General features: G+C 42.2%; 1 protein-coding gene across 1 annotated transcript in view; it reads left to right on the plus strand.

Annotated features, from left to right (window-relative positions):
- Positions 1 to 21: 21 nt before the first annotated feature.
- The window catches only part of LOC103811119 (inaD-like protein), a gene marked incomplete at its 5' end in the record, with an annotated part of 68,203 nt that continues 48,247 nt past the window's right edge, over positions 22 to 19,977 (plus strand). The window contains 3 exons of the mRNA XM_009084070.1: positions 22 to 153; positions 4,236 to 4,400; positions 5,169 to 5,297. Of these exons, the coding sequence (XP_009082318.1) occupies positions 22 to 153; positions 4,236 to 4,400; positions 5,169 to 5,297 (426 nt within the window). The remainder of the gene's footprint in view (positions 154 to 4,235; positions 4,401 to 5,168; positions 5,298 to 19,977) is intronic.

Raw genomic sequence — 19,977 nt, forward strand, 5'->3', positions numbered from 1 at the left:
CTTATTGTGTTTTGGCAGCTATTGCCCATCCACACTTTGAGATTAGGAGTTGAGCTCGACACGTTTAATGGACATCATTATATATCATCAATTGCTTCAGATGATCCAGCTGCAGCACTGGGTCTTCTACAACTGGAAGATGAACTTCTGGAGGTAAAAACCTAAGCAGAACCCCTCAGAAATAGAACTGATGTATTTCCTGTTTGCTTAGCCTTCTTAAAATGCTTGTATTAAATTCCAGTTTGGCTGCTGTGTGTGCAGTAGTAGTATTCCAGAGTTAGTTGTGGGAGTAGAGTGGTGCTTTGGAAGTCACATTCATTTTCTTCACTGTTTGGTTCCTGCTTTATGGACAAAATATCAAATTCTTGTGACCTCTTAATGACTTCATGTTGGAGTTTCTTTCTGAAATGTTTAACAGGAGTATCAAGAGTTGTAAGGGCAGAGACAATGTTAGTCTTGAATTATTTGTAGTCCTGCAGCTCAGTCCTTTGCACAGTTTGGCATTAGCTTTTGCGGTGGATAATCTTTCTGAATATTTGTCACTCCTAAAAAATTTACAACAATCTTAGGAATAGTGGTTCCAGTTACACATTATAACTTGCTGGTTGAGTGTTGAAAGACATTTGTGTGTATGAGCTAGTACATCAGTTTGTTTAAATATGTATAAAGAGGTTTTGGGGCAGCTTTAGAGTTACCAGAATCAGACCAGACCTATTTGCTCAAGAAAAACATTTGATAATATTAAGATAATACCTATTTGTGTGTCTGTGTACATGTATCTATCAGTATCTCAGCTTGCAAGTGAAAAGACATTTATTTCCCATTAAATACTTGCTCTTGGTGGAATATTTTGATACTTGAACCTTTTTTTAGTGGATGCAAATAGTGTTTAATGGGAACAGGATTAGGCCTTCTGAAAGATTGATTTGTCAGGTGTGCAGCTATTTTGCTTTTACTTATTCACCTTTTAACATCAAAAATTCATACTTGATATCGCTAAGACCTAAAACATTTTCTTACTGCTTAATGGAGGAAATCTTGATTCCTAAAGGAAAGGATTAATGGAATGCTGGAAGTGTTGTATAAATTCCTTGGCCACTAAACAAAAAATTCTGTACAAAAAGCAATAGTGCAGTGCTGTAGAGTAACTTAGGAAACTTTAATTGTGTATATTTAACCGTTTTATATATTCCTGTGTACTTACAATTAAATTCACAGGTATGTCCAGACCTAGTGAGCATAAATTCTTTTCCTACTCTGTAGCTGGGGAAAAAAAACCCGACAAAATAAAAATGTGCTCCAGGGCTAAAGCTCTGTATGCCAGGTTTAGCCCAGGCTCTGTTTTTGCAGCCAAGTTATAAATCCCCTTAAATAGGGGTTTGCAGTGGAAAAAGTGACAGCCCCACTCCCCAAACAAGCAGCCCTACCTAGGCCTGATAGAGTTGGGATTAAAATGTGATCAGCAAGGAATATTTTTAATATATACTGAGGTTGAATGTTTATTTTTAATGATGTATTTGAATTCTGTTAGAAAACGGTACTCCTCCCCTGCCCTAAATTTGAGCTAATTTCGTTGTGTTCTTTATTTGGGAGTAAATTGCTTCCTTGTGTCCTTCTAGTTTTGTAAGATGTCACTCCTATTTCATGGCACAGCTAAGTGGAGTGGTGTGGTGAATGAATGGGTGTAGGGCACCTTGCCTGCTCAGAGGCTGATTTCTGGCAGCTGCAAAAAGAAGAAATGGGAGTCCCCAGGTCTGCTGGGGAGTGCACAGTAGCTCTTCCCCATCAATCACAGGATGCTGAGAAGTGCTGGTAACTTTCCACCACACTGCCACTCTCCATGCATTAAAAAATCCTTACGCGTAGATCCTTCTGCTTAAATAATTAACTAATGGATTAGCCTGATAGCTCAGCACTTGCAGTAATTCTTGCAGAAAAAACCCAGAGCAGTTCGTCTTACTGTGCAAGAGGCCAGTTACACCACTCAATTTTTCTCCTTGGCTGGGATATACTGCGAAAGGAACTCTGTGTTTCCCAGCAATATAAACTATATTTACACTGCAGAAAGCACAAAGGAAAAGGTGGGAAAAAAATAGAAGTGATCAGGAAGAAAATGTTGGTTAAAGTGAGCTTGCTGTGTAGCCTTGCCTAAGTCTCTCTCAAGACTTGGGAAGTATGCCTCTCCCAGGCAACCGGCAGGAGGACAAGAGGGCACAGACTCAAGCTGTGCCAGGGGAGGTTTAGGTTAGATATTAGGAAGAGATTTTTTAAGGTGAGAATGATCAGGCATTGGAATGGGCTGCCCAGGGAGGTGGTGCATCCACCATCCCTGGAGGTTTTCAGGATGAGACTGGATGTGCCATGGTCTAGTAACCACGGTAGGGTTGGACTTGATCTTGGAGGCCTTTTCCAACCTGGTTAATTCTGTGATTTTATATGGTGAGGCTCTGCCTCATGTACACACATCCGGTGGTGTGTACATGTCTGATGTATGTTTCCGTGCTCTATTTCTTAGGATCAAATGTGTTTTCATCTGCACTAGCATTGCAGTTTGGGTATGGAGGGAAGTATTAGAGAGAATCTTCAATCATCTCCACTTACTGTGCTTTGGTTCCTATTGTGGAGTGACTTGGATGATGATGCGTGTTGAATTCCTAAAACAGTGGTGGCATTCCAGCAACTTTTGACGTTTGATCCTGAGAGCAGACTTGAAGCAGCCTGTAAGAAATCCCTGAAACACAAGAAGTGTTGGGATTGAGTCCACAGCACTCATTGGGTTAAACCTCTGCTCCTTTGGGGATGTAGTGCTGGTCAATATTGATGTTCACATTAATGACACCTACTGATGTTCTGCTTTCCTCATGTTTAAGGATACTCCTATAGTGCAGTCATATGTACACTCATGATATTGCAGGTTACAAAGTAGTTAAAAGGGGGTGAATCACTGTGGGTTTATTTTCCTGAGGAAGTAGATTCTGAGAGTTACAGAATGGTTTGGGCTGGGACACCTTCCACTAGCCCAGGTTGCTGAGAGCCCCATCCAGCATGGCCTTGAACACTCCCAAGGATGGGGCATCCACAACCTCTCTGGGCAAAAATGTACAACTGTAGTATCCCATTTCTAAAGCAGCATTATTCTATCTGTCTGTATTTTTTCTGGTTCAAACTGTGGTTTAAGACATCCATTAACAATGGCCTTATGGTCTTCTGTTGCCATTCAGGATCTCAAGCTTATGGGATGGTAAGCTTTGCCCCTTGTCAGGGTTTTCTGATTAACTGCTTACACTAATTGGGTTTTTTTACTATACAATCATTCTTGCATGTTTTCTGTAGGATCTTGTTTAGTTTCAGCCACTTTGTTACATTTTAAACTGAGAATCATAGTGTCATTCAGGTTGGAAACATCTCTAAGGTCATCAAGTCCAAGTGTTAAACAGGTTGTGCTAGTTCTGACTTCAAGTTTTTGATTAGAGCTTTGTTAGATTGATTAGAACCTATGTTTTCTTAAAGTATTGTGGGAATTTTTTTTCATTCAAACACATAAGCCTAATGCTAAAACAAAAATCCCCAGCAAAGAAACAGGTGAGAAAGAAATAAGAATTCCAGGAAAGATTTATGCTACAAAAAACAGTGAGCAGGAAAGAAATTAAAGGAAACCGAAAAGGGCAGAGATATGTAGCAGTCAGTAGGCACAAGATCTTGCAGATGAAGTTTAAGTCATAGAATCATCAAGGTTGGAGAAAACCTCTAAGATCATCGAGTCCAACCATTAACCTGCCACTGCTGTAACCCTAAACCCTAAACCATATCCTTCGGTGCCACATCCAGACACCTCTTAAACACTTCCAGGGATGGTGACTGCACCACCTCCCTGGGCAAATCTATTCCAGTGCCTGAACACCGTAACAGTGAAAAAACTTTTCTTAACATCTAATCTGCCCCTCCACTGTGTCAGCTCAAGCGCGTTCCCTCTAGTCGTCTCCCTGCAGCCATGGCAGGACAGACATCCCCCACCTCTCTCCAGCCCCTGTCAGGGAGTTGTAGAGAGTGAAGTCTTGCAATAATGAATATATTCTTCAGAAGCATATGTTAATAAAACTGTACAAGCTGTGCCAGAATCCCCAGGTAAAATTTTCATACTCAGGTGGGGAAAGACATAAATACAAAAAAAAATTAAATAAAATAATTCAGTTGATTTAATTATCTTAGTGTGGCTGTGTTCCCCTTCTGTTCAGGTCAACGGAGTCCAGCTGTATGGAAAATCCCGGCGTGAGGCAGTCACTTTCCTCAAGGAGGTTCCACCCCCGTTCACGTTGGTTTGCTGTCGGCGACTCTTTGATGATGGCACTGAGTCACTTGTGGATGAACCCACCATGGGAGTCTCCCCTCCAGAACAAAAGGTAGACTTCTCATGTCATGCACTGTGTAAAAGGACAATAATTTCTTGGAACAGTACATGTATTTCTGAGTTTATACAAGTTGGTCATGAGATGTTTCATTGTGCTCTAGAGACGAGGTAGGTAAATCACTGAGCTGCGTGCTGACTCTGTACATCCCATTTATCATTCTTACCCTTAATAGGTGAGTGAGAGCTCTGAATTATACTAAATCACATCCTTGCCACCATTAGCTGATTACTTCCATGTTCTGAGTAGGTTTTTATAGAACTGGGGAAAAAAAAAATGAAGCTTAATGTTTCTTTCCATCGCAGAAGCTTTAAAGTCTCAAACTAAAACTTCACATTTGTGGTTGTTCTATCTGAAAAAAGTATTTACAGCTTGACTTCTCATCTTTTCTGATGGTGTGCTCTTTCTATTAGCTGTCTGTGGTTAAATCTTTTATGCTATTTATTTTTCCTTTATGCATCTAATGGGACAACTGAAGTTCATCAACGTGTAACAGGTTAGTGATATAATAACAATTAATTAGACTAACACGTGGGTATTTGTATGCCAGGTTGGGCTCTGATGCTCAAAACATGTAGGCATGGTCCCAGGGGAGTACTCAAGGCAGCAAGCTGGAGAAAACTGTGTTCATAATGTTCAGTGAAGTTTTAATTCCAGAAAAGGTCATATTTTAGGGCATGTATGCACCATTAATAAGCAAAATCTTGAAGGAATAGTGTTTGTAGTTAGTGTAGTATTTGAACTAGAGCTTTTATTTTCCAGGTGAAACCTGAGGAAGACTTTAATCCTGAGGAGGAAGAAGGGGAATTAGCATTATGGTCTCCTGATGTGAAGGTGATTGAACTGGAGAAAGACAAAAATGGTTTAGGATTCAGCATTTTAGACTATCAGGTATAACTAAAATATATAACTGTATGTAACTGTATAACTAAGTATCTTTTTAATCGTTTGTCTTGTATGGTGCCTTGAAATGTTTTGTGGTGTGACTCATTTGGCACTTGGGCCTAGAAATTATAGGCAGAAGTAATTTATTTTGAAGCCAACTCTACATTGTAAAGTGTTCTAAAGCTCTGATTATTGGGCATGATAAAGTGCAAAATCTTTAATCGAAGTGCACCTCCTAACTCTAATGACTAAATGTTGGGGAAGGTTGGTTTTTGTTGTATTTTGTTTTAACTTGGAATGGCTTTTCAGCTGTGAGTGTGGAAAGTGAACGTTCTTGGGTATTGCAACATCATTTCCTGTGTACCAAATATAATGAGAATTTGGCTTTTTCTCCCCTCACTGCCCCAAATCACCTTTCATTTATAAATGGAGCATAGACCTGTGCTGGTCTGGGACCTGTGGTCCCACTCAAGTCAGAAATACTCACTCAGGCTTTGAGTCAAGACATGAAAAGTAGAGTTTGTGGAAGTAGCTTTACCAGGACTGACCTTCACAGTCCAAAGGGAATGTCAGGGCTGACAGGTGAATTGGTGTTGGAAACTCAGGTTTCTGTAAATGCGAATTTGGATTAATACATTTATTTTATTTATTAGTTGGAGTTGATTATATCCTTAATTGTTAAACTCCTTAGAATCCACAGACAACTTTAATGGGGGAAAATTCTACTCAAATTAACAAATCCTTCTTTCAAACATATTGGCTTCAGTTAAATATATAGAAGCTCTCAAAATCTGTAGTCAGAATGAAATGTTCTTCATGTTTCTAGTCAATGTGATATATTTTTTAAACCTCCAGTCATCATATTTATAAGGAAATAAAATAGCTGGATCACTATAATAATATACACATCACATCTGAGTGCTGCCTAAACATTGTAGTTTAATAAAATGTGTTCAGCTGTTGTGCATAAATGTCAAGTGATATAAAATTCACTTTTTGATACAATAAGGCATGAATTGGGAATGAATTAGAAGGAAAAATATTTGAAGTAGTCTGCAAAACCATTAATTCTATATTTTACCAGTGTGATTTAAGATTCCTGAAAATAGATCCTGTTAGTCATTTTCGCTGACACATGTTGTGTTGCAGTGCCAGCTTCACTAAGGAGTTGCTAGGAGTCTTTACAGAGCAGTAATACACAGATTTGCTTTTAAGTTCTCATATAATCAGAATTAATGAAGGCTTTAATAACAGGCTTTTTATTTACTTATTCGCAGATGCAAATACATGAGCAATGTTGTGGTACTTTCAGCTAAATTTAAATACATTCTAATCAATTCTAAATGAGTGGTAAACCACTTAATCTCAGATCTTTATAATTTCAAGATATTTATGTAGAAAGTATGCTCTTTTGTTTGGGATTTGCCTCTTAGATCTTTCACACTTTTCATCATCTGCAGATTAATTTCTGTAGAGAGATATCTGTGACTGTGTGTTTATGTAAATACATCCATCACATTCTTGAGTGCAAGGCAAGGGAAATAAATAATTGTCCATGCTAGATTGGAGGCAGGGAAAAAAAAATTGTATGTGGATCCTGGGAGGCTGTTGGGAATTCTTAAAGCAGATTTGCTTAAGAGCACAAAATTATAGCAGAGTGTTTAATTGTGGGTTAAAGGACCTGGAGACCCTTTAAATACTGAAACTATTTTTTAGGCACATACTCTTTGTTTTACAAGAGAAAATTCAATCCTTATAATGGCAAATGATACTACTTGCACTACGCAGAATCACAGAATGTTAAGGGGTTGGGATGGAGCTTAGGGATCATCCAGCCCCAACCCCCTGCCCTGGGTAGGAACACCTCCCGCCAGAACAGGTTGCTCAAGGCTTTAGACAACCTGGCTGTGAACACTGCCAGGGCTGGGGCTACATATCCACTATTGATTTTGCTCCTTTTGAATAATGATTTTTAGGGGGTTTTTTTTAGATTTTTCTTATATAAAGATGAGTCTTCCCATGGCCTAGCTTCATGCATCAAGTGCATATCTGAAGGGCCTACAAGGGAGCTGGAGAGGGACTCTTTGTTAGGAGCTGCAGTGATAGGACAAGGGGTAACGGGTTCAAACTGAAGGAGGGAAAGTTTAGGTTAGATATTAGAAAAAGGTTTTTTACTGTAAGAGTGGTAAGGCATTGGAATAGGTTGCCCAGAGATGTGGTGGCTGCCCTGACCCTGGCAGTGTTCAAGGCCAGACTGGATGAGGCCTTGAGCAACCTGATCTAGTGACGTGTCCCCGCCCAATGGCAGGGGCTTGGGGCTGGATGATCAGTAAGGTCCATTCCAAACCTTAAATTCTATGATTCTCGGATTAGTGTTGGTGGAGGGGAGGAAACACTGTTTAAGAATAGATCTTGAGCAGAAGGCCATTGCTGGTGCTGCTAATTACACACAAGAACTGACTCTATCCAGTACAGAAATTTAAGGAAAGTTCGATCTCCCATACCTGACTCGGCAGTGATGCGACTGTACTCTGGGTTTTTAAGATCAAATTATTTCTGTGGCTGTTGATTGAAATGACACTTCAGAAATAGTGGAAAGACTTCGGAAAGATCAGTAGGAATAGTGAAGTGGCATCAGAGCTAAAAAACAAGGGAGGGACTATTATGCCATCATACTTTCCCCCTACACCAAGGTGTGATAACACCTTTGAAATGCCACTGCAGTGCCATTGTGTACCAGCCCATTTCAGTCTCTTCTGGTGAGAGTCTGGTGGCTGTTAGCTGTAGTATTTAAGAACCCCTGAAGTCCTGCTCACACAGACCTGCTTATTTCTGACAGTGAGCGATGCCAGACACACTGCAGAAGCAGAATGCTGCTCAGAAATTACAGACCAGGCTGCTTCCAGTGCTCTGGAAGTTTCTTCGTACTGTTTTCCATCCGTGTCTAGTACTTGTTTTGAAGCACAAGGCTTTTTACCTTTCCATCTTAATTCTGATTATGCAGTTAGATGTGGTACTGAATGCTCTGATGGTATATAATTTATTTGTCTTTTTGTTTCTCAAAACTAACTGCACACTCAGCATGAAGGATGTTGTGCCTCAGTTGTCCTGAATGCTGAGCTTCCCAAGTCACACTCTGGGAAACAGAATTAATAAAAACTCTTTGTGAGGCAGAATAGGAATCTGTGGAAGTAGAAAACTGAATGCTGAGATAGAGAAATTATTACTCTGGCATATTAATTTTTAATGGGCTGTCTTTCTAATAATGTTTCATCTATCAAATAAATGATAAGCATATCCCAAGGGACTTGCAGGATATTCCCAGAAATGTACAAGCATAATTCCAATGCCTATATGTTTTAATGAACTAATTACAAATTAATTATACCAATTATGCATAATCAATAGTATTTCTACTTTGTCCTGTGTTTTCTTTGGTCTGTCTTTAGGGATTTAAAGGCTTAAAGCAGAGCCACCTCTTTTTAATAAGGTTGTGCACATGTTCCTAAAACTTGGGATTCCATTGGAGAAATAAAGTAGACTTACCCCTTTGCTATATCAGGACTGTATTTATATAGGATATTCGTCAGCTTCCCATGATCACCATGTATAAAAAATCCCTCTTATTCCCCCTTTTCTAAGCATCCTATTTGTAATTATGTGATAGGAAATCTAAAGTCTTTGATTGCTGCTCTGTTGGCAGCAAGGTCAGTGCTTGGTGAGAGGGGAGGTGGATGGGAGGCTGATCCTGTGTATTCCTCAAATTATGGGGTTCACTGGATTATTTTCCTTCCTGTGCGATGGCTTATTGAAATAAGCAACACTGAAGAGGTCTTAAAGTGAAATCTTCTGTGTATTTTTCTGTTGTCAGTACTGTGTTGGGATCTTGTCAAATCTCTTAGGCCGGGCACTGCTTTTTCCTGATGATGCTTAGATGGGAAGCCTGCAGAAGGCTTTTGGACTTTAAAGAGGTGTGCTGTTCAGTCTCCTGGCCAACCTCTCCATGAAGTAATGTACTCTACCTCCTTTCATTTCCTTGTAATTTCAGTTGGAGAAGTTGCTCTCCCTTTCACCTCTTAACTAGATTTTATGTAGTGCTGCTGGCACAGTTAGTGGCAAGTGTGTTTGGATGGTGGATGAGGGATCTAGGACGCTGTTTGTCGAGTGCTTTGGGATCATCTGGGATGGAAGGGGCTATGGTCAGCTTATGTATTGTTCTTTGCCAATAGACCTGAAAGTATCCAGCTTAGCAGTAACTTTGTCTAGCCTGGAGCTAATCATAGAATCACAGACTGGTTTGGGTTGGAAGGGACCTCAAAGATCATCTAGTTCCAACCCCTCTGCTGTGGGCAGGGACAGATTCCACTAGATCAGGTTGCTCAGAGCCCCATCAAGCCTCCTAACCAGCGAGTCAAGAGCTGAGTTGTTGTTATTGAGACCAATCCCTTTTTCCTAGGAAGAAATTAATAGACATGTCATCAGGTTAAAATAGAGGAGAAATGCTGTCTAAAAATGATGGTGAGCCCAGGGCATTAGAGCAAGAGGAAAGAAACATCCCACAAGATGAAGACTTCTAGAGAAAAACAAGAAATCACAGTAGTATAAAAGGTACTTTGAGCCCTTAAACAGTGTTTAGCAAAGACCTGATGCATTGCAGGCTGACAGATCCTGTCAGTAATGTTTTACAGAAATACTGGAAAAACCACAGGTAGCTGAATTGCAGATTTCTCGAGGCAGTATTGACCAGAAGGTAACTTGAATGGTCTGATGAGCTTTTATCAAATTAAACAAAAAGCTGAATGGACTTTCTGTGGAGCTTAATTTACTGTGCTTTGAAGTCAGAGTCTTTTTAAAGCAGCTGGTTTAGAGTGCGTGAAACTGGAGAGGGTGAGGGGTGGAACGGGGAGGATTGACATTTTACATGGCTCTTAAGAATGCCTGTGAGATGCTGTTTCTCCCTGTCTGTGGAGAAAAGTAAGTCCTCAGTGCTTGGTTGCTTTTGCACAGTACTCAGCTGCCCTATAGAGCCGTTGGGCTGCAGGAGGTTGTGGGCTCACCTGTTCCAAGTGGTTCTTCCCAACATGGGTCCATGGAAGCACTAAGAGGCAGGTCAGCACTCCATGAGCTTCATGTTACCCAGGCCTGAAGCAGCATGAAGTGTGCCTGCCTTAGTCTGCCTGGGTCAGTGCTCCAGGAGCTCTTACTGTAGCCTAGCAATAGGGACCCCACAGCTGCCTGAGTTCTGGGCTTCACTTTATTATCAGTAGCAGTTTTTTCTCGCTGTTGAACCAAAGTCTTTTTCTGCTGCACATTCAGCAGGTTATGTTTTGTCCTTCTCTCAGGGAGCATGGGAAACAATTATTTTCTCTTTTCTGACAAAATCACTGCATAGTCATTCACGGCAGGAAGTGAAGCAATTTAAGTGTCTCCAAATATCTTTCCTCTTTTCTTTATGCCCCAAACAAACAGGCTCCAGATGTAGAGTTAGAAAAAAGCAAACTGACTTCTTATTTGTAGAAGGTGGTATTCAACTAGATTATGGTTTTTCTTTTTCTTCCTTGGCCTGTTCAACAGTGAGATGCAGGCTGGAATGCTTTGACATGTTACTGGCTAAACATTTGCCCTCTTGTGATAATTTGAGCTTTGTCTGTCTTGTGATAAGTTTGTTATGAACAAAGAGGCATATTCACATCTTTGTTAAGCACATTTTCACCTGATCATGTGATGGAAACCTGTGGCTTACTGGCAAAAGCTGCACAGCTGTATTAAAAAGCAGTTTTACAATGGCTATCAGCTTGGTACTGGGAAAACTGATAAAGGCAGCTTTTCTCCCATCTCTACAACCCATCCACATTCATTAACATCAAAGTTCTGTAAGCCTCAGTACCAACTGTGTTGGTACTCATCTCACGGAGGATTTGCTTCTCTCCCCCTATGGGAAAGTTCTACATCCTTTAAATCATATTAAGCTGCTTCATGTGTAAAATAATTCTTAATAGTGTGTCATGAATTGAATTCAATGTAGCTTTTTGAAAAATTCTCTTGGAGTTCAGCTTAAATACTACTTTTCAGGACTGAAGAGCCAGTGAATGCAATTGAGCACATTCCTAGTGAAGTTTCTAGGGTGTTCATGATTAGTGGTTTCCAAAACCTCAGTGCAACAGTACTAAAGCATTGGGAGACCAGAGACCACTTTAATAAGAAATCAAAGAGACTGAGTATCTCCATGTGAGATACAAGCAGAATCACGGGATAGCTTGCTGAGGTAGAGAATGTGGAGGCAGGAAATCAGGATGGGGCTTGAGTATGCCCTGACACTGGGCTTGGCTGGTCCTCAGTCTGACTCTGAGAAGTTAGGAAGGAATCTCATAGAATCACAGAATTATTTAGGTTGGAAAAGCCCTCAAGACAATGGTGTTCAACTGGTACCCCAGCACTGCCAAGGCCACTGCTAACTATGTCCCCAGGTGCCACATCCAGATGGCTTTTAAATCCCTCCATGAATGATGACTCCACCACTGCCCTGGGCATCTGTGCCAGGGCTGGACAGCCCTTTCCAGGAAGGAATTTCCCCTAATATCCAGTCTAAACCTCCCCTGGCACAACTTGAGGCTTTTTCTTCTTGTCCTGTCCCTTGTTCCGTGGGAGCAGAGCCTGACCCCACCTTGTTGCACCTCCTGGCAGGGAGTTGTAGAGAGCAATAAGGTCCCCTCGAGCCTCCTATTCTCCAGGCTGTGCCCCCACAGCTCCCTCAGCTGCTCCTCATCAGACTTGTGCTCCAGACCCTACCCCAGCTCTGTTCTCTTCCATGGACACACTCCAACCCCTCAATGTCTTTCTTGTCATGAGGGGCCCAAAACTGACCCTAGGATTTGAGGTGCCTCACAAGTGTTTAGCACAGGGGAGTGGTCACTCCCCTGCTGGACACACTATTGCTGACACAAGCTAGGATGCCATTTGCCTTCTTGGCCATCCAAGCTGTGCACAGCCAGTGTCTCTAGGAGAATGCTGTGAGAAACAGTGTCAAAGGCTTTACTAAAGTCTAGGTAGACTGTGTCCTGCTTTTGGCTGGGATAGAGTTAATTTTTGTCCTAGTATCTGGTGCAGTTCTGTGTTTTGGATTTAGCATGAGAATAATGTTGATAACACACTGATGTTTAAGTTGTTGCTAAGTAGCAATTACTCTAAGTCAAGGACTTCTCAGTTTCCCATGCTCTACCAGTGAGGAGGTGCACAAGAAGCTAGGACAGTTGAAGAGAAGTAGCCAAAGGGATAGTCCATACTGTAGGGCATCATGCTCAGTATATAAATGGAAGGAGTTGCTGCTCAGGAACAGGGTAGGTATCTCTCTGGTTTTTTTGTCATGTCCCTTTTCATTATATTTATATTAGTATTGTTATTATCTTTTGCTTTGTTCAATTATTAAACTGGTCTTATCTCAACCGTGGGTTATTCCAGCCAAAACCAGGGCAGCAGGTTACCTTGTAGCAGGAGACCAGGTTAGACAAGCAGGACTTGCCTTTCACAAACCTATGCTGACTGGGCATGATCCCCTGGTTGTCCTGTACATGTTGCATGACAGCACTCAAGATGATCTTCCTGGCACCAAGGTCAGGCTACCAAGCCTGTAGTGCCCTGCATCCTCCTTCCAGCTCTTCTTGTAGATGGGAGTCACATTTGCCAACTTGCAGTCAACTGGAATTTCCCCAGTTAGCCAGGCTAATAAATGATGGATGATGGCTTGGTGGGCTCTTCCACTGGCTCCTGCAGTGCCCTTGGATGGATCTCATCCATCGCCAGAGACCTGTGGATGTCTAAGGGGTGGAGCAGATCGCTCACCATTTCCCCTTTGGATTATGAGAGCTTCATTCTGCTCCCCATCCCTGTCTCTTCCAGCTCAGGGGGTTCAGTACCCAGAGACTAACTGGTCTGACTATTAAAGCAAAGAAGGCATTAAGTACCTCAGGATTTTCCTCATCCTGTATCACTATGTTTCCCCCCCACATCCATTAAAGGATGGAGATCCAACTTAGCCCTCCTTTTGCTGTCTTGTAGAGCAAAGTGGGATATCCTAGGGGCATCCCTCCAGTCTTTTGTGAGCTGCAGCAGCCACTGCTGTGGACAATACCTGAGTTTGCAGAGAAACTGGAGCATTACTGAGAACATCTGTTTTTCTTTGCTTTGTCACATATCCTTGAAATAAATGCTAAGCAGTATTATTATTATTAACCTTTTGAAATGTTTTCCCTATTCTCCTAAATTCTCCAATCTGGTTGTTCTTTTTCATTTCCTGCTTAGGAAGAATAGCTTTTAATAAAAACAAAAAAACCCAAACCAAAGAAATTCATTATTATTCCACAGATGTCTTCTGCCTGCGAGAGAAGGCGAGAATTTAAAGGGACAAAACTGTAGCTACATTTTCTGTAAACCACTTGGTAAATCTCAGCAGGAGACTAGAGGAGACTAGAGGAAGCTGTGCTGGTCTGGCAGTGGGCATGTGGAGACAGTGGAGCGATGGGTGTGTAAAAGCTCAGCCCAGACAGCTCCAAATCTGTTCTGAGCCGATGAGATTTGAGGTGAATGTTGGTGCTGATGGATAAGCATGAAGTATTTTGAAAAGTCATGGAAGTTATGAGGTATTCTGTTTCCTTAATACCTCACCCCTCTGGAAGATGCTGCTCCCCAAATCCAAATAGTACTACCACACTTGGAGGTTTTTCAGTCTCTTCTCACTGCCTTTCCCTATCCCTTGAAGTGTTCCAGGTCAGGTTGGATGTGTCTTGGAGCAACCTGGGCTGGTGGAAGGTGTCCCTGCCCATGGCAGGAGTGGAATGAGATGAGCTTTAAGGTCCCTTCCAACCCAAACCACTCAGTGATTCTTTGGGCCAAGTCACTATTTGCAGATCCTTGTTGCAAAAAAAACAGCCTGTCCTATGTCCCTACTTTCCTTTTGCTGCTTTTTCTATAGCAAATCTTCCATAATCCCTGCGTTCATTGTTTGTGAAGCAAGCTCTCCACGCAGAGGAGAGCTCTGGTTTGTGTGGAAACACATCCTGCACTTCCACAGGCTGTTCCCAGTGTTGAGGCCAGCATACCTCACTGGTGGAAGTGCTGCTGGGCTCTCTGGGTGGATTTTTATCTCAGGGATTCTTTGAATCTGAAAGCTGGCCAGACCCACAATGTGTGTTAAGACCCACTGAATGCAGGTTCTGTAGATGATACCGTTTATGCTTTTCCCCTTGGCTTGTTGGTATTTTTTCCTTCATTCCCACACATCTCTATCCCTTCTTTATCTCATCATACAGTGGCTTTCCTCCATTTCCTTGTGAGTTCAGGGATTTTTTCCCTTATCTCTGTGGCTTTTCCCTGTAGTCAGCACTCACTGTGTTTTCTCTGGAGCTGGAAAGTCTGGAAGTCTAAGATATTAAGAGAGTCTAATGAATGTAATCCCTGTGACTTTAGTTCTGTTGAGAGCATATATGAAAGGGGGATAAAACCTTAGGTTGATTGAGAAGTTTGATAAATTAAAAGATAGCTACATGCACCTGAGTCCACTGCACGGTGACACTTTCAAAACACCCATAGTCAGTGCCTATCTTTGATCTTTTTATTTGAGAATAGCAATAAGATGTTTTCCTTTTGATGATTTCCTGGGGGCACTTTGGTCCCAGCTCTCTGCTGTGTGTCCCTGTTCCACAGCAGATGAGTGGAGGCTGTGCCAGCCCTGCCAGACCCACGCGGGCTTGAGTCATCGCTGGCCACTGTGTTGGTTCTTGCTGGAGAAGGCTGATATGATTTCAGATGGTAGATGATGAAAGCCTGGTGTGGGAAACCCATTGTGCCACCTCCTCCTCTTCTTTTGCTGTTCTCTCCTCCTTTGGGTGGGGCTCTGGGTGGTTTGTTTCTGTTGTTTTTCCCTGTGAATTCCTGTTTCTTTGCTGACATTTCCCACAACAGAAGTTTTGATTAATGCCGGCTGCACACCAGAGCTTCTGAAATTCATTGCTTTATTCCCTCACTGCAGATCAATAAATAGTTATGTTTTATTTCCAGTGCTTTGCCTTACATCACAGCAAAGTTCAGCGTTCCTCCCTGAATACCTGTGTGTATTTGAGTTTGTGTTGCTTCAGCACATCAGCCTGTAGTTTATTTCCTTGGTACAGCCAGAGGCTGTGCGTTGTGTAATCTGCTTCCTGAGCAGTCCTGCTGACTGCAATCTAATGCAAGTGCAAGAGGCAGAAACAGGTCTGAAACGCTTTGAATTTCACTCTGATGCAGTGGATCTCACAAAAACTAGTTGAGCACTTTCTCAGGGATGTTTTTTCAGGCTTTAGAGTACCTCTGGCAGTTCCTGCAGCCAACTCCTGTAAACATGTTGGAGTGAATGAACAGAAGATTTGGAACTTGAGTCTCAGTCCTAAATTGAGGCCACCTTAAGGAGGGAATCAGACCTCACTCACAGCTGGCTGTCCCTCTCTTACCTGCCTGTTGGGAGGTACTTAGTGCTTTGAAAAGGCTGCAGGGTGCTTATCAGTCGGGAATCTTGTATCCCATTGGCATCGTTGGTGTTGCTGTGGAGGGTGGCTCTGCAAAGGGAATGACTGACACCTCACAAAATGAGAGCACAGACAAGTGTTTTGAGTAATTTCACAATACTGAGCACACAGGTACATTACTCATGTGCAGTTCTACCTTTGTTCTACATAATAACACAAACATAAAATGCTTTGGGTCCTTCTCATTGTTGACAAGGTATTCTCCTTGTACAACATCAACAGTGTTGTGTCTAAGGGTCCTCCAGTCTTTATTCACTGAAGAGTTTTAAATATGGCTATGTATGTTAGCCCTGGAAGTGGTCCCATGCAAAATGTAATGAAGCTGAGTTGCTCTGACCTCTGAGCTCGAATGCGTTTGTTTTGGCTCTCTCGCAAAAACCTGCAGTATACAAATTGGCACTTGTAAAAATGTTCAGATAAATCAAAAAATGGTACAGGGAGGGAAAACAAGTTTCAAACTGTTTCTTTTGGGATCCTTCACCATGCTATTTTGGATGTGTGTTTTCGTGGCAGCAGGCAGTTTGTTGCTTGAAGAAAGCTGAAATATTCTAGGAAGTCAGGCTAGCTGGATTTAGATCTTAAGTGATGCCAAAACTAATATAGCCTGTAACTAAGTGAGAGTGACTTTGCACAGGGAATGTCAGTCACCCGCAGCTTTGTCTTACATTTTCATATGAGCCTTTAAAAAAGGAAAACACAAACAAAACCCCGGCAAACGTGGTAGCTGCTTCCATCCAATGGAGTCATAGCTACGGGCTGCTGCTTGGGCTGGGCTGCTCCTCGTCCTCAGCCTAGTGAGGGTCTGCTGGGGATGGACAGATGGGGATGGACTCAGAGCATGAAACGCCTGCGGTGGTGTGGAGCTGGGCTGGCCTGGAGTGCCCTCTCTTGGCTGCTGCACACCTCACGTTTTGGAAAGGACAAGGAAAGACTCGCTCTGGTTTATCATTTAATTTTCCAGTGTGATGGGCAGAGGTAAGCTGCAGTGGTTCTGTTTCCAGAGTTGCTTCCTAAGGCCCTCCAATAGTTGAGCATGAATTGGTGGTGCCCATGGCAATCAAATCACTCGAAGCCACAATAAAGTGCCTGCTCCAGCATTGCATGTAGGACTCTCTGAACTCACTGCTCCTGGGACTCTTAACATTTCAGCAGAGCTCAGGTTTTTAAGAGGCTTCATACTGCTCCAAAGCCAGGGATCCCAGAGGCAGCAACTGCAGTGGCCCCTGCTTGACTCTCCTCTGCTAAATGAATCCAGAACAAATGAGGCTCTGAAAATGAGAGGAAAAATTTGACACCTGGACTCCAGGAAACATTTGTGGATTTTGATGAGGAGCAGTAGGGGGGGAAGGGAAAACCTATGGTTCAACATAGTTAAATATATGGTGTGCTAAGTATGAATAAATTGTGACTATTTTAAACAAGTTCATATACTCTGTGGCTGGCTCGGGCACAAAGGAAAAGACACCATCTACAACATACGAGTTCCTCAAAGGGTTACCTGGAGGCCAACGTCCTGGGCTGCTGCTGCTGCATGGCAGGGGGCAGCTTCCACTGTTTATGCAAGTGGCCAACTTTTTACATGTAGTTCTTGCTTTAAAAAGGAGTTTGTGTCAGTGCTTGTGAGCTAAGGGGGTTTGTCTCCTCTTAGCCTTACTTTGCAGAGTGATTCCTTTCCTTGTTTTTTCTAAATGGTTTATTCCCACAAAGGAATCCTTCAGTAAAGGTAAAAGTTCCTCTTTAAATGTACTAAGTTCAGTTCATGATGATCTTGGAGGTCTTTTCCAACCTTAGTGATTCATGCCCATTTTAAGGGGGACCAAGTTGCATGGGGCTCCCTCTGCTCTAATGCAAAGGCATGTAATCATTTCTTGAACCACTGAAGTTGAGTCCCTTCTGTATTCTAGCCCAGTTCCATTACAACAACATCTCAGCTTTGGATTTGGGAAATTTCTTCCCAGCCTGTAAACTCCATCCAAGTAAATGAGCCTTTCACTTTGGAGCAGAGACTGAAATCTGGTCTTGACTTTTAGTGACTAAAAATCACTATTATCTGGCTTAATGTGAGCCAAGTGAAACGAATCTGGAGCCTCAGGGTAGGTATTGCAGTTTAGTAACTTGGAATGGCTCTAGCTGGTCTGTTAACGTGGAGACAGCCCCAGAGTCCCACTGTGGGAGTGAACTTCCCTTTTAACTCCACTAACCATATACTAACTATGCCTTTTTCAGTTAGTATAGAAGGTAAGAATTTTTTTCAGCCTGCTGCTAGCACTGCCTTCTTTGAAAAACAAGCCAACAACCCACACAGTCCAGTTTCACTCCCCGTTTAGAAGATGTAGTGTGAATTTGGTGGTTGCTGTCTTGTTTTGGCAGGTATTGTTCTTTAGGGTGTGTTTGGGGTCGAGTGTAAATCATAAGGCAAGGCTTCAAAAAAACAGTGTTCCTTTCGTTTTGGTAAGGAAAGCACAGTGCAATCCACAGCTGGAATAGAATTAAATTAATGTGAATATGTATACATGATTATACCTTGAAATTTAGTAGGTCTGTGTCTTCTTGATCAGCTTTTGTTGCATTTCTCTTGGCAATTGTGTCATGATTCAGTCACTGCTAACAAACTCTCAGGTTTTACAGCACTGCTGGTGTTGCTGGCTTAGTTCTCTCCCTGTGCAGCTTATCCTGCTCCTCTCTCCCTGTACAATAGCTCCCTCTGCTTGAAATCAGCAGTGGAATTGTAACCTCTGTTTTCTATTCTCCCGGACAACAATTTTTCCTATCTTTTTTAAATCACTTTTACGAAGATTTCTGCTGCTGTTCTTCATGAAGTAATTCCAATGTAAGGCTTATGCTCATGCATGTTGTGAAGCAGCAAAGATAACTACATTGTCCTCAAAACTTTACTGCATAGGAGCTGCATGTGTTTGCAGACTCTGGCTGCATTTTTAGCATGAGAATTAAATCTGGTTGGAACACTTTTTTTTTTTCCAGCTGAATTATCTCTTAGCAAAACATGATGATTTATTGGGCAAAATTGTTTTTATTTCAGTGATAAGTTGAAACAGGACTGTTTCTCATCAGAAATGGGGTAGTTAGGCTGCCGACCTTGAGTATCTGCCTAGAAAAAGCTGATGGTGATATTCCCATGTTCTGCTTAAGTGGTTTGGATCTGGAACCCAAAAAAGAGCAGGTTTGGATCAGACAGAGCAGGGATTTGAACCTGTTTCTCCCCCATCCTCAGCCAGGACCATAATTACTGGGCCAGTTATTCAGTGGCAAGTTTTTGTCAGCTTATCTGCATGGGTAAGGGTGAGTGCTTGGTTTGGTTTGTTCATTTTTTATCAATATAGCTAAGCCAGCAAAAGTCAGATTATAAAAGCTGTTGTGTCAGCAGAGGTGTAGTTTTGCTGAGAGAGCTTTCACCCATTTAGGGAACCTGTATAAACCTTACTTGCCACGGCAAGATGAGCCCATGATAGGAAAACTTGCTGGATTAGTTCTATTAGCAAAGCCTAATGTGAACAGTGCTTTATGTGCTTGGAAATGGCTGTGTTGACATGATCCTGGGCTTGCAAAGATGCCCAAAAGGTTATTTTTGACTTGCAGTTGAGCAAACCCCAAAATTAAACACAAAATTGAAAACATGTGTTTGTTCCATGGTGCTTGGGTTGGTTGTGCACTCAGGGGTTTGTTGGCAAGGGGGAAAGCCAACCCTGAGCAAAGAGCAGCAGCAACATTAGTTTTCAAATTCACCACTCTTAAAGCAAAACCTCTTTTTTTACGTCTTGGAATCCCTTTGGATTTTTATTCTGAGCTTCCTGTGTTTTGTTTTGCTTCTAAAAATCTCCCCAATGGATGCAGAGCTTGCTGTTGGGAACACATGGAATCCTTCCCCTCAGCACCGCGTGCAGCAGGTTTGGGCACGGACAGTTGGACCCTTGGCATGGGCTCAGGAGGCAGAACACAGGGAGGCTGCTGGGCTTGATAATCAAGACATGATTCTCACAAAGAAACCCCTTCTGTGCCGTGTGGATACCCAGGGTTTGGGAAGATTATAAAATAGCAGGATTAAGCAGTAGAACGGGAGAGTTATTCCTGATATGTCTTTACTTGAATCCTGCTCCAGCCTGGCTCTTCCT

This window comes from Acanthisitta chloris, unplaced genomic scaffold, assembly GCF_000695815.1.
Source record: "Acanthisitta chloris isolate BGI_N310 unplaced genomic scaffold, ASM69581v1 scaffold23281, whole genome shotgun sequence".
Taxonomy (NCBI): domain Eukaryota; kingdom Metazoa; phylum Chordata; class Aves; order Passeriformes; family Acanthisittidae; genus Acanthisitta; species Acanthisitta chloris.